Genomic DNA, 15,070 nt, shown 5'->3' with positions numbered 1-15,070 from the left:
GTGTGAAGCAGCTGTGAATTTTAGGAACTTTAGGAAAGGGGCTGAAAATAAAAAGCAAAACTATTTGGATAATAAAGGTAAAGGTAAAGGATCCCTGAGAGTTAAGTCCAGTCGCAGGTGACTCTGTGGTTGTGGCGCTCATCTCACTTCACAGACTAAGGGAGCCGGTGTTTGTCTGCAGACAGTTTTTCCGGGTCATGTGGCCAGCATGACTAAGCTGCTTCTGGCGCAACAGAACACTGAAACCAGAGCAGCGCACGGTAACGCTGTTTACCTTCCCACCGGAGCGGTACCTATCTACCTTCATACAAATCTATGGGTGTCCTTGCACTAGGAACACCATATACAGTTCTTGATGTTGCACAGCTGGAAGAGGGTCAGAAAAAGGGCAACCAAAATGATGAAGGGGATGCAGCGCCTGTCCTATGAGAAATGGTTGCGACGCTTAGTTTAGGAAAAAACGGAAACTAAGGGGAGACATGATAGAGCAGGCTTCCTCAACCTCAGCTCTCCAGATGTTTTGAGGCTACAATTCCCCTCATCCCTGACCACTGGTCCTGCTAGCTAGGGATCATGGGAGTTGTAGGCCAAAAACATCTGGAGGGCCAAGGTTGAGGAAGCCTGTGATAGAGGCACGTAAAATTATGCCTGGTGTGAAGAAAGTTGACAGAGAGAAGTTTTTCTTTCTCTTCCATAACACTAAAACCGAGTGAGGGTCATCCAACAGAATGGTGGGAGATTCGGGACAGACAAAAGGAAGCACTTCTTCACAGAGAACATAGCTAAACAATGGAATTTGCTACCACAAGTTGTAGCAAAGGCACAAACTGGGTGTCTTTAAAAGGGGATTAGGCAAATTCATGGAGAATAAAGCTACCAATGGCTACCTGTCTTGATGGCTATATATTGCCTCTGAGGTCCAGCACCGAGGGCCTTCTGGCGGTTCCCTCGCTGCGAGAAGCCAAGTTACAGGGAACCAGGCAGAGGGCCTTCTCAGTAGTGGCACCCGCCCTGTGGAATGCCCTCCCACCAGATGTCAAAGAGAACAACAACTTCCAGGCTTTTAGAAGACTTCTGAAGGCAGCCCTGTTTAGGGAAGCTTTTAATGTTTAATAGGTTATTGTATTTTAGTGTTTTGTTGGAAGCCGCCCAGAGTGGCTGGGGAAACCCAGCCAGATGAGCAGGCTATAAATAAATTATTATTATTATTATTATTTAGGATGAAGGTCGGTATACCTCTGAATACCAGCTGCTGGGGAACAGGAGCAGGAGAGTCCCCAGGTCCTGCTGGTCTGCCTCCCATGGGCATCTCTCTGGCTCCTGTGAGAGCAGAACACTGGGAAAGAGGCATCTGATCTAATCCTACCCCGTTCTTCTCTTATGTTCTCAAGCAAAATGAGTAATACCAGAAAGACTTCAGTTTTCAAGGAAAAGTTTCCAGCTTTTTAAGAATAAAACAAAAACTTTGCTTAAATATAACATCTTAGCAAATGAAGAATCTCTCCCAAAACTTGAGGACAAGGGGAAATGGCACTTGCCGATTCTCTACTTTCTGCAGCCCAATGCGATGTTTCTCCTGTTCCCAGGCCAATTCCTTTAGGACGAGCCGGATCTTATGCGCGGTCTTTCTGTCCATCTCTGCACGGATTCTGCGGTCCAACTCAAATTGCTGCGTATTGAAAAAGGAGCATTTCATTTGATGGTGGTTACAGTAACGGTTTGTTTGCTGGATGTCTATTCTGCTTCTCAGCAGCGCTCCCGGATGCTGGGATGTGATGGATCATGATGGTCCAAGGCAGAGATGGGGAAACTGTGGCCCTCCAGATGTTGTTGGACTCCAGTTCTCATGAGCCCCATTGAGAATGGCCAATGGCATGGGATAATGGGAGCTGAAGTCCAAACACATCCAGAATCAGAGGTACCGCAGCATCTGTTTACAAACAAGGGGTGGCCTATCCCGTTTCATCACCTGAGGCAAAAAAGGACTCTGCTGTTCCATGACCATGTTGCCCACCCCCTCTTTCGCCATCACCAGAATGCACCTCTTCTTCTGAATAGTTCTACCAAGGGCAAGATGTAATTTCTGCTCCTGTGCTACATAGATTGTGATGTTATTTTGATCTTTTTGCAAGCTGGTTTTTAGAGCCTTTTGGAGCTATAGAGTGAGATAAACGTATTCTAAATAAAATGAATGAAGAAATAAAAATACTGGTGAAATCCTAACTGCCATCAGCAATTTGCCTAATTTAGAAACAGCCAGTCAGCAACTTTAACAATATTTTAAAGCAGTCATAGTCGCACCACAGCTACTGTATTTTTCGCTCTATAAGATGCACCAGAAGAAGAAGAAGAAGAAGAAGAGTTTGGATTTGATATCCCGCCTTTCACTCCCCTTCAGGAGTCTCAAAGCGGCTAACAATCTCCTTTCCCTTCCTCCCCCACAACAAACACTCTGTGAGGTGAGTGGGGCTGAGAGACTTCAGAGAAGTGTGACTGGCCCAAGGTCACCCAGCAGCTGCATGTGGAGGAGCGGAGACGCGAACCCGGTTACCCAGATTACGTGACTACCGCTCTTAACCACACTGGCTCTCACCAGACCATAAAACGCACCTAGTTTTTAGAGGAGGAACACAAGAAACAAGAAAGCAACACAAAGCCTCTTGAGCAAAGAGGCAGGAGCGCTCCAGCTGCGCTCAAGTGGCTTTGCGCGGCTATCCCTGAAGCCAGGAGAGAAGGAGGGATCAGTGCACACCGATCCCTCTCGCTCCTCTGGCTTCAGCGAAAGCAACGCAAAGCCTCCTGAGCGAAGAGGGAGGGGCGAAGAGGCTTTGCCTGGCTATCCCTGAAGCCAGAAGAGCAAGGGTTCAGCGATAGCTGCGCAGCCTGCATTCACTCCGTAAGATGCGCACACATTTCCCCTTACTTTTTAGGAGGGGGAAAGTGTGTCTTATAGAGCGAAAAATACGGTAATTCATTTCTCTACTTCCAAACTGTTCCCAATGATGTCCACTTGTAAGATTCACTGTTCAAAGCAATCACCTGAATGTATTAGTCAATCCCTACATATACATGGAACCAAAGCTAAATCTTGTAGTTCTTAATCTGCTTTACACTTTACATGCATGGTAAAATGACATGAATACCCTCCTAATTTACTGGTATTTGGTGTTCCAACAAGCTGTTCCTTTGGAAGTACTGGGCTAAATACTTTAACCATGGAAAAAAGGTTGGAACCACCTTTATAGGACAAAGCAATTCAAACACACTGGGAATCTGAAAACTATCAAGGCTAAACTAAGAAATGCATGAAAAGCACAACTGTAAAAAGCAAAACAGGCATTTTTCTTTTTAAGAAAATAGCAGGCTTCGTTGTTTCAACTATTGGGAGTGAACACGGAAGCAGTGGACTCACTTTTGGCTGGTTGTTTTATTTAAATTGCAAACTGACCTGAGCCCTTAGCATAAAAATCCTAATAAAACAAAATAAACATAAACATTGACCCATTACAAAAATACAAGCCACACTAAGGCATTAATTTGTACCTCTAAAGAAAGAAAAACCATACATACTGCTCTGTGAAGTTGCATGTGAGATGGCAGCTGACGGTTCATTTGGAGCAAATTCTGAAACTCCTCCCTTAGAGTGCTTAGTTCTTGTCTCTTAATAGATTTCTTTTGTTCTGCTATCCTCATTATGTAATCGTGTTCCTTTTTTTGCTTGGCATTTTCAATACTACAAATGTGAGAAAATAAAGACGATGGAGCAGTTTAAACCTAAACTCTGGAAGTGGGCCTACAGAAAAGCATAACATTTCATTATGTAATAAAGGTTTTTTACAGCAAAAATTATACAGCTTGGGGTCCCCTCCAACTCTACAATTCTACGATTCAATCTCCAAAATATTCAGTTTTGCTATATTTTGATAATAAGCTCTTTGAAACAGTGTTGTATAAACAAATACATTTGTATAGAACTGAACTATTAGATGGAGCTACCAAATGAATGATTAAAAAACTGACAGAAGCTGCACCACAATTATCCTGACAAAGCCAACAGTGGCTTTTGAGGTGGGCTGGGTGGGTTTGAAACCTTTATGCATTAAAGAACTGTTTCAACAGAGGAGAGAGTGCTTATCTAGAAGTCATCTAGATCTGACCTCTTAATTCATACTGTTTCCTGCTTGGCAGGGGGTTGGACTCGATGGCCCTTGTGGTCTCTTCCAACTCTATGATTCTATGATTCTATGATTTTATCCCAGGCACTAATCCAGAAGTTAGAGAGATATTTGAGGAGATAGCTTTAGCAACATGACTTGTCGATATGCCACACCGGATGAGGGTGAACTGCCATTTCAAAGAGGCCATTATTGAAACCCGTTCCTCATGAGGGATTCAGAAACAAAGTCTATCTTTCGGCAGCTTTACCTGTAGGCAGTAGGATCCTCAATATCTTCTGGTGGTCTCTCTCTTTCGAGGCCTCTCTGTGGAAGAATGTAATCAAACAATTGATGGCACTGTCAACAGTTGGCATGGCTGTTCCTGACGTTAGGTTGGAAATGAGTGCAGCTCCTCAAAAGCACAGTACTATAATTCATATAGGACATAAAAGACACAATGGTGTCTTTCTAGTAATCAACCTCCCCGCTGCCCAACCCTAAGGAGACTGGAAAAAAAATGTTCATCAAGGAGAAACAGCTGAAAGTTTCCCAATAATTGTGCACTTAAAATATGAAGTAAGGCCTATCTTCCTGGCTGTCACTTACCCTTGGAGAGGGCACCTTAGCCTTTAGCACTTTCTTAACCTCCTCAGCTGAAAGGATGTTATAAGTAAAGATATTGCCATCAGCTCCACAGGTCACAAGAAACCGATCATCAAAACTTGGACAGATGCCTTGAATTTGCCCATAGTTATTATCATGCATGCTGTATGACCAATATCCAGCTATATTGTCTTTTGAGAGCCGTTTCTCGTGGAGAGCATAGATTCGTACTGCTCCATCCTGCATGCCACAGATCATTAGCAAGCCAGTGGAGCTGTGGAAGTAATCAAAACATAAACAGCTCAGGGTTATTACTTTCTCCACAATGCTCTGCAAAATGGATATCTAAGGGAGCAATCCAAACCCAAGATCTACTGGTATGTGCAAGTTAGGATCCAGAAATTCAGGCTCAGACAACCAATTCCTAGCACAGCCAGGCAAGGTTGAATCCTGGTTCAACCAAAGATATGCCAGCATAACTCTCACATCCAAGCTCAGCCAGGATTTAGTCAGCTGAGCAAAGATGGACAAATTTTACATGGCTGTAAGCCCTGCAAAATGGGCATTCTGGGGAAGTAGTGGGATGGGACCAGGCAGAGGGACTTGTCCTGAATCCTAACTTCTATTCAGCTCAGCCACATAACCTGCCAACTTGGCAGGACTCATGCTGTTATGAAGAGCAGTGTATGTCAAGCTCTATTTCAAAGATCTGTTTTTCCACTGCCAGGCTTACACCAGCTGAGCCAGCAGTAGTTCTGCTCTCAGAGAGAGTTTGGAACAGCTCAATTGAAGGCAGTGTAAGTTCCACTTGGCTCCAATATTTAGTATTGTTCTATGAACCCTAACAAGGCCCGACTAATGTGAGACATCCAAAGTTCTAGTAGGAAAAAGGTAATGCTGGCAGATGTCTTTTCTGCAGCTTTTGACTAATGGATTGGAAAAAAAATCACAGTGTTTCCTCAATACTAAGGGAACCATTCTAACCATTTGTGGTTGCATCCACACTATACACTTAAAACGTATGGCTTTCCCCAAATAATCCTAGGAACTGTAATCACCCATCACAGAGCTACAATTCCAATCACCCATCATAAAGTACAGTTCCCAGGATTCTCGGAGGGTGGATCTATGTGCTTTGAATGCATGGTGTGACTGTGACCTGTGTCACATTTTAGGATTTTACCTTAAAAGGGTATTTGAGCAGAACAGGTGGGTTGGAGGTTTCTGGAGCCTTTAACATCTCTTAAATCCAATTCGAGTTACACATAAACTGATGCTTATGAACTCCTTGCATACAAACTCACTGCTATCTTCACCACTTTGACTTGTGGCTCCTCCTGGCCAGTTGCCCATGGAGGCACCATGGGGCCTCCAAGGAGTCTGTTTGCCTCCTCCCACTCAGCCGCCCTACAGATGAGGGGGAGGTGGCGGGCGGACCATTTGGGAGAGACATGTGACACGACATGTCACTCCCAGGAGAGACATGTGACTTGGGCATGCTGCAGGCCCCGCAGTGAGTGCCGCCCAGCATTTTATCACCCCCCTCACTGGTGGCACCCAGAGCGGACCGCCGCTACCGCATCTTTCTTCCTCCACCCCTGGCGTTGGCACAGATGGACAAGGGATTCATTATTTCCAACAGGGCGGCTACCGCTGACAAAAGCCAATGCACCGCAATGGCCATACCATCCCACCCTCCTCTCAATCCCTTGTTTCTCTCTCTTCCACACAGATACATACAAAAGGGTACCTGAATTCATCCCAACCACCACTTCATTCACCCTTGCATCTTGGATCTTGCACCTGGGGCCTGCTCTACCCTGATCTCTGCAGAGAAGAGGCAGCTCCTCCTCAAGGATACACATTTAGTGGGGGACCAGCTAACCCAGTGCTGCAACAACCCACCTCTATATCTCCATGTATGTAGTATACATATACATAGCATATACATTATGAGGGTGAAAAGAGAACCATTGGGTCATTGGGAAGGGCCGCCCGAGCTGGTCTGCAGCCACATTTGCTGTTGGATGTATGGAAATCATTTCAATCTTTTAAAATCCAAATGTTTGGGCTTTTATAAAGAAGGGTATAAAAAGGGGAAATTTATTTCTTGTCCTGCTATATGCCGTGACCAGGATGCAAAAGTAACAGCTTAAACTAATTCAGTATGTCTCAGTATGTCTAATAGTATTCCATAATATTTCCTCAAAATACTACTTTCAGGGGGTGACAGTCATGGAGTGCTAACCAGCCTGCCATTATATCAAGAGATCAGCTCCTGCAAATATATACACAGGCATATAGTCTATAAAAGAAAAACAAACAAATACCAAGTGTTTCACACTTATTTTAAAAACCCAACTCAACTCATGAAACCAACCAACATACTGTAAAAGCTGCATTACCAAAACACAATCCGTCTAATGGCAATGTCTTCTGTATTTTCTAAATGAATATAGGCAAAAGGTTCATCTTTCCGAGCCTCAGGTTCTTTGTCGCCTTGCTGATGAGAAAATGCACAGTGGAACAGGAATCCAGTATCATACTCTCCCTAAAGGAAACAGTGAGTTATGAAGAGTTGTTAACTTTATTTCTTGATTCCTTCCTTCTCCTCTCTCCCCCCCCCCCCCATTAATCTGTTACAGTTTGGAAAATTCCAGACTAAAACTTCCTCCTTTCCCAAAAATGGTTTCATCACCAGTTGTATTTCATACCATATTATAGGCAAACACACTTCATTTCTACCTCCAGGTAAAGGGCTTCCTTTGAAAAATAAGCCTGCAATTCTGCTTTAAAAATTAAACAAAAGATGGGGAACAGCACTAGAATGAAAAGAAACAAGAGTGAAAACTATGCTTGCATGTTTAAGACACATCCAGATTCTGCATGACATTCTTGCATCTTGTGGTTTTTACCTTTTGCATTTCACCGTTTAGATTTTAATCTCACTTTGCATCTGAGGTTGGCAGCAAAACTGAGGTTGCCAATCAAAATTGACAATGGTAGTGATGCCACTATTGAAGTCCTGAGAAATTGCTATGCAGCCCTCTGTGTGAAACAAAAAAACTCAAACCGCTTTCAAATAGAACTAAGACCAAGGTGAAAGTGTACAATGTGAAAAGCCAGCTCCTTTGGCCATTTAAGCTGTACAGTGGTACCTCGCAAGACGAATGCCTCGCAAGACGAAAAACGCGCAAGACGAAAGAGTTTTCCGTTTTTTGAGTCGTTCCGCAAGATGAATTTCCCTATGGGCTTGCTTCGCAAGACGAAACGTCTTGCGAGTTCTTGCGAGTTTGTTTCCTTTTTCTTAAAGCCGCTAAGCCGTTAATAGCCGCTAAGCCGCTAAGATGCTAAGCCGTTAATAGCCGCTAAGCCGCTAATAGCCGCTAAGCTGCTAAGCTGCTAATAGCCGTGCTTCGCAAGACAAAAAAAACGCAAGACGAAGAGACTCGTGGAACGGATTAATTTCGTCTTGTGAGGCACCACTGTATTCTCATTATACTATAAAAGAAGGGAGAAACTGCTCTCCTCGTTTTGTTATCTGCGAAAAAGAAAGAAACATTGGCTTACCAACGACAACCAAAACTTCCCTGGCCGAGAGTAAAACCCACACAGGATGGGACTTGGAGTCTCTGGGATGTAGATTTCAGGCAGTGGTTCCTCTTCCACAGCTTCTTCCTGTGGAAATTCAATTTCTTCCATTGTTTTCCCCTCATCCAGTTGCTGCTTTATCCACTGCTGCTTTGCTTTCTCCTTCTCTATTCTCACTTTTTCTCTGCGTTCAAGTTCCTCTTCAAGCTTTTTAAAAGAGCCAGTAAAAAAAGAGCATTAAAAAACTACTGTGTTGATCACACCAAAATCCCTTCTAGTCCAGCATCCTTCTCCCACTGGCAACATCTGCAAAGCCCACAGATAGGACTTCATTCACTAACTCTGTGTGTGTGTGTGTGTGTGTGTATTGCTTAGTTTTATCTGTTTGGGAATTGAGAGCAGCAGCCCACATCTGCCATTGTTCTTTAGCGGTTGGCATTCAGAGGCAAGGCCTCACTGATCCTGGAGGCAGACACATTCATAATCAACACGTGCAGATCCTAATATTTTAGGAAATCGTTTCTGCTGGGCTACAAAGTCCTTAGCTGCTGTCTTACATCCAGGACCACAATAACTAACGAGCTCAGCATTTCTTACTTCAGTATTCTATCTTTCCTTAGGATTGCATTTCCTTATTTGCATGTGGTGCTTTACCAGAATCCGAGATTTTATGCTGCAGAAACGAAAATATTGTGTAGGCAAGTCTTTTATCCTATAGGTGGTTGCTGCGTTGTACTTCCCAGGGTCTGGAGCAGGAACCTGGACAACAATGCCGTTCTTGCAGAAAATAAGTAGCGTGCTCTCAGGCTACAGAAGAAGGACATGAAACACAAGTGTCAGGCATGTGTATGTGATGGTGAAACATTCTTATGGTCTTAAAAATAGGTCGGAGCTCAGAGACAACTGTTGCCAAAATGAAACACAAACTTAGTTGTAAACAAGAGGGAATGGAAGCGGCAGATCACCCACCACTTCCCTGATGGCTCATGTTGGCCAAAGTGAGCAGTGCAGAAAGTGGGCATTATATATTTCTCATGCAGATTTTGAGATACTCAAAATTTCACCCATTGCTGCCAAAGTGGGGTGGGGATTAGTTACCCCAGCTCCAGGCTGGCATAGAAAGGGAGTTGAATCACTGGGGCATTCCCAAAGAACAGAGGGACCTTGGACCCAGTCCCTGCCCTGCCCCAGAAATGCTTCATGGGAGGGGGGTGTTAAATGCCAGTTACTGATGACAACATAACCACCAATTGATAAACACAGCATTGCAATGTGTTACAACACAAATCATGAGATGCAAATACTATGAAACACACCGCTACTCACATGAGAAAGAGGAGACCACTGCAATGCCTGAACAGGCCCTGGGACAGAGAGGAAGCCAATTGGCTCATATTTCTCTTCAACGTTAAAGAAGAACACAGTTTTATCGTTACTCTGGGAAGGAAAAGACAAAAGAATGAATAAAGCCATGCATTCCACAAGAGTAGCCATGCTAGTCTGCTGCTACAAAGAACAGAGTCCCACCACTACACAATCCTCTGTTTTAGCATCAACCTTGATATACAAAAGCCTACTTTTGTGTATCACTTGTATATACCCTGATATACAAAAGCTGCACCTAGTGTTACAAGGATGTCAAGGAACAATTAATGAGTATTCTGTGGGTTTGGTCAGTCAGCCAGCTACAAATTCACCTAACAGTTACCTCGTTCAGCCCACATTTTACCAACTTCCTCGCGAGAAGCGGACACGGAGCAATGGATCCAAACTACAAGAAAGAAAATTCCACCTAAACATTAGGAAGAACTTCCTGACAGTAAGAGCTGTTTGACAGTGGAATTTGCTGCCAAGGAGTGTGGTGGAGTCTCCTTCTTTGGAGGTCTTTAAGCAGAGGCTTGACAACCATATGTCAGGAGTGCTCTGATGGTGTTTCCTGCTTGGCAGGGGGTTGGACTCGATGGCCCTTGTGGTCTATTCCAACTCTATGATTCTATGATTCTATAATATCATGGGGGACTTTGTCAGAAGCCTTACTGAAATCAAGATAAACTATGTCCACAGCATTGCCCTGATCTACCAAGTGTGTCATTCCATCAAAAAAGAAAAGAAAAGAAATCAGATTGGTCTGGCATGACTTTTTGAGAAACCCATGCTGGGTCTTAGTAATCATAACATTCTTATCTGCTCTAGTAAATCATCATCCAAGTATTCAGTCTGGCTTGGCGATCTATAGCCAATACCCACAATAAAGTCAGTAATGACTGTAATTAAGAGAAAGGGCTTTAAAAAACTTTTAAAAATCAAACAATTCTTACATAAGAAGAAGACATGGTTTAAAGCACAGAACATAATACAAAAACACAACACTGATGATTTTAACATGCAAAATCGAATCTAAAACCTTTCCATGAATCCTTAAGGAACGAGCCTTTCTTTTAAAGTCTCAGCCAAATGTTCTCGCTGAGCTGGGCCTCAAAGGAGCAGAGAAGAAGCTAAGATGATGTGAGAAGCAGAGGTGTCAAAAAATCTCCTGAATAATTCTCTGAACTGACTCATTATACGCTGAAACTTGTATGGATCAGCAAAAATCTCTCATTTCAAAAAGGTCTTGGACCTTAATTCTTAGGTAATGAACAATCTGAAATTCAGTTTGATCATCTACATCTCAGCATTTGCAGCAGTAAATTTCCACTAACATTCAAAATAAAACAGTTTTTAGGTTTGGTTGAAACATACCCCTGTGGCAAGCAATTCCCCATTACGTTCATAGGCCAAAGCTGTTACTATAGTTGTATGAGGTTTGAACGCCTGTTTCAGACGCAAGGCTGCAGGTGCTCCTTTGTCCCGTCCAGATACAACAGGAAGTCCCTTTGGATCGAAAAGTTCAATGACGCGTACAACGCCATCTTGAAAACCTACAACCATTATGCCTTTCTTGGGATTTACCTTCAAGAAAACAGAATAACATTGCAATTAAGAGCTAATTTAACCCCTGCCCTATACATCATCTCATAAATCTATGTAAAGTATGCTATTGTTTGTACAGAGGGAAAATAAACCATGTTGTGAGTAGCATTTTCTTCTCAAATACCAATACTAAACTATTTTCTTTCACTGTCACCGGAAAACTCGGGAGGGGGCGCAATAAACAAAATCCGTAAAAGTTAAATGTTTGCCAAATAATAAATATGAAAACCCATCAAAACAAAACTGGAAATCTCAGATGTTATGGACTACAACTTGCATTCACCCCAGCCAGCAGACCTCTGCAGCTCAAAACATCTGGAGGACATCAGTCTGGGAAGCTAGAGGAACAGGAATGAAGAACAATCCAGACAACCTGCTCCTCAATCTCATTATGCTCCATCTTAAGAGATGGGCAGTATAAACCATAAGCCATTTGTACATTAAAACAGCTAGGCTCCAGCCATGGATGTCCCCATTCCGTCTTGCACTATCATCCAGATACTTCCTCATTCTGTCTTGCACTACTTACCACGGTTGGTGCCCAGACCATTGCTGTTCCTCCCTGTTTAAACTTCATCTCAGTCAACTGCACATTGTCAATGAAATCAAAGACACGAACTGAACCTGCGTTAGATGGTTAACGGGATCAGGATAAGAAGGAGGCTAGATCTCCGTTGCTTTCTAAAATTTAAGCCACACATTTTACATGGGGGTGCTGAAAAAACAAAGAAACTACACCATTACAAGTGATCTGTGGATTATTCCCCAAACGTGTCTACTTAACGTAACTAATTTTAACCTTGAAAACTGAGTGTGGGAGGAGTCAGAAGGGAAAAGTTGTGTACTTACGGTCAAGACCAGTGGTGGCCATGATATAGGTGACTGGAGATACACACATGGCTTCTATCTTTCCTGAATGAAAAGTGAAGAGGCATTCTGGATCATGAGTCTACAGGGAGAAAGAAATAAAATGGGGTTTTTTTCCAGAGGCCTGTTTGTAAAAGTATTTTAAAAGTTTTGTGTAACAGAGTCACCAAGGGACATATCATTAAAGCCCCTCTGAAAATTTGATCTCTAAAATGCATTGGACATTCAAACTGGGGTTCCTAGTTTTCAATCTAGGGCACAAATTGAAGATCAGATAAGCAAAGACAAAAAACAACACCACTGATGTTTCTTAATGGTTCTAAACAGTGCTCTTTTTCTTTTTAGGAAAAAAAGTTGCTGGTGCTCACCATGAAGTTGTTACAGCAAGTGCCACACTTTTAACATTGGGGGGGTGCTGGTACTGCACACCCTTGAGTACCCCCAGAAAAAAGCACCGGTTTTAAATCAGTATACTTTGTATTTTCAAGGAGGAAGCATCAGTGGCGCCTTATATCTGTTCTTTTGTAGTCCTTGTTTGTTGAACGCTTAGGGCCAAGCTAACAAGACATGAAAGATCTGACGGGATCTCCCGCTATGTTTTTCTGTTCCTGAAAATAGCCAATGGGAAGCCCAGCTTGGATTGGAGCCAAATTACATCCACAGAAACAGCGTAAAGTCTGGGAGGGGGGCTTTAAATACAAAAGAGGGGAAAGTGGGTGCCTCACCTTGCATGAATACTTTCCACTGAGGCAGCAGCACCATTGGAACCACAAACAACTAGTACTGACATTTTTGAGACCATCTTTTTCAAAGTAATAAACTACAGAAGCTGCACATCTTTTAAAAATAAAATATTAGCTTCTATTTAACTATCAGGTATAACTCAAGTACAGTGGAGGGATGATTGAGGGGGGGAAAGCAGGGGAACAAAACAGAAAGGAAAACTTACAACATTTGTGAAACTCAAATCAAGCTTCCAGATGGCTCCATTGGCATCCTAGAGAAGAAGAAAAACACACTTAGCTTTTGGCTATTACTTCAAACAGTATTTACATCCCTCTCCGAAATACATTGGCTTGGGTTCAGAGAAATTTAGCTGCACTTTCCCAAGCAAATCAACAACTAACTTGTCCCACGTCACTGTTTTTAATTTTTTTGAAATCATACACAGCAGGCACAAGGAGGCCCGACTAGGACAATGGTGCACGAGGGGCTTAGCCTTTTCTCCCTGCCAACAACCATCAAGATTCACATCCCTGTAGTGACTATTCTTACATCCTAGTGGTGCCAATGCAAGGTTCCCCCTTAGGGTTAACAGGAACTGTATGAAAGGAAGTGAGAACTGAACGCTCAGCCTTGCCCTTCCTCCAAGCTGCAAGGTCTGGAATAGGATTCATTCAAGCCCCTGGAGTTTTATTCCTTCTTTCCATTTTTATTTTTTGTTTTGCCTGACAGTGGTACTTTCCTAGTTTGGTGGCTGGTTTTTTGCTTTAGCTTCAAATGTAACCATGACATCATCACATCCTACACATGAAAAAGGGTTGTGCGCCCCACTGAATCAGGGCATACATTCTCTACTGACTAATGCGCATCCTAAAAGATAACAACACCACAATCCTATATACCACAGGGGAGGACTAAAACAATGCTTACCTGAGCATACCAAAATGGTTCTCCACGTTCATGAATTTTCACCATATAGTTCAGATTTACATTTTTGCCAACTAAAAGTTCATTAATGTGTTCCACCTCCAGCAGTCCAGTGTCATCCACAATATCAGCTGTATCTATTGTTTCAAAATCCCAAACCTTCATGGAGTTTGGTAAAGAAAATATTATCTATGGTTGCCAAATGCCAGTACCAATGCATTAAATGTGAAAACTTGGCTAATATGAGCAAACCTAAGGGAAGGAGCAGTTCAAAAGGATTTTTCATTCACATGTAACTGATGGGAGGGGATAGTTTAAACCTGTCTCTCCCTACCGTGCTTCTTACAAAAAATGGCCTCTTGAAGATGCTATCTGGATTTCAAGAGAAGCCTCAGTTAATGTCACTGGTGTCAATTGATGTTTCCCTTCAAATGCAGAAAGCAGTTTCAGAGAGGCAACTTTTGTCAGGACTGTGACAGGGAGAAAGTTATTTCTGAGGCTGTGCGGGCTCTTCTGTTTACACAAGAAACAACAGGCACATTAACCAACACATCTATTTGGGTTCTTTTCACTGTGCATTCTTAATTATGCGTGCTCATGTCACTATTGGGGTAGTCATAGGTCATCCCGCATTCAAAGCTATTTGTGCCTGCAAAAGTTTTAGGGTAGCCATAACCGCTATAATTCCAAGCTATGCACTTCCTGCAACTTCCTATTTCACAACTGCCCTAGTGGGTTTCTTGTCTCACTTTTGTTGTGCTATTGCCTCTCTGACAGCCATCATGTGGTCCAACTTGGGAAGCATCACAGAATTGATCAAGAAGGGTAAAACCATCATTAATGTGCTACTAATGTGTCAAGAACATGTTACAGAATACATGAATGGCATTTCTCAAATCCAAGGGTCAGCAAACTTTTTCAGCAGGGGGCCGTCCACTGCCCCTCAGATCTTGTGGGGGGCTGGACTATATTTTGAGGGGGGGGATGAACGGATTCCTATGCCCCACAAATAACCCAGAGATGCATTTTAAATAAAAGCACACATTCTACTCATGTAAAAACACCACACAGGCCCCACAAATAACCCAGAGATACATTTTAAATAAAAGGATGCATTCTACTCATGTAAAAACATGCTGATTCCCGGACCATCCGTGGGCTGGATTTAGAAGGCGATTGGGCCGGATCCGGCCCCTGGGCCTTAGTTTGCCTACCCATGCTCAAAGGTGTTG

The 15,070-nt window shown here is 43.0% G+C and overlaps 1 protein-coding gene across 2 annotated transcripts in view; it reads right to left on the bottom strand.

Moving 5' to 3' along the window:
* The window catches only part of CFAP44 (cilia and flagella associated protein 44), a 48,003-nt gene that overhangs the window by 21,004 nt on the left and 11,929 nt on the right, over positions 1 to 15,070 (bottom strand). For both annotated transcript variants that reach the window (XM_082221212.1, XM_082221213.1), the window contains exons 10-22: positions 13,842 to 13,997; positions 13,138 to 13,185; positions 12,171 to 12,270; positions 11,851 to 11,945; positions 11,091 to 11,300; positions 9,678 to 9,788; positions 9,006 to 9,158; positions 8,331 to 8,558; positions 7,166 to 7,311; positions 4,764 to 5,034; positions 4,426 to 4,481; positions 3,571 to 3,733; positions 1,539 to 1,669 (exon numbers count right to left, since the gene is read on the bottom strand). In XM_082221212.1, the coding sequence (XP_082077338.1) occupies positions 1,539 to 1,669; positions 3,571 to 3,733; positions 4,426 to 4,481; positions 4,764 to 5,034; positions 7,166 to 7,311; positions 8,331 to 8,558; positions 9,006 to 9,158; positions 9,678 to 9,788; positions 11,091 to 11,300; positions 11,851 to 11,945; positions 12,171 to 12,270; positions 13,138 to 13,185; positions 13,842 to 13,997 (1,868 nt within the window). The remainder of the gene's footprint in view (positions 1 to 1,538; positions 1,670 to 3,570; positions 3,734 to 4,425; positions 4,482 to 4,763; positions 5,035 to 7,165; positions 7,312 to 8,330; positions 8,559 to 9,005; positions 9,159 to 9,677; positions 9,789 to 11,090; positions 11,301 to 11,850; positions 11,946 to 12,170; positions 12,271 to 13,137; positions 13,186 to 13,841; positions 13,998 to 15,070) is intronic.

This window comes from Podarcis vaucheri (assembly GCF_965113315.1).
Source record: "Podarcis vaucheri genome assembly, chromosome: 4".
Lineage (NCBI taxonomy): Eukaryota > Metazoa > Chordata > Lepidosauria > Squamata > Lacertidae > Podarcis > Podarcis vaucheri.
Note: the sequence above shows the minus strand (reverse complement) of the source record. Positions and strands in the feature narration are given on the sequence as shown.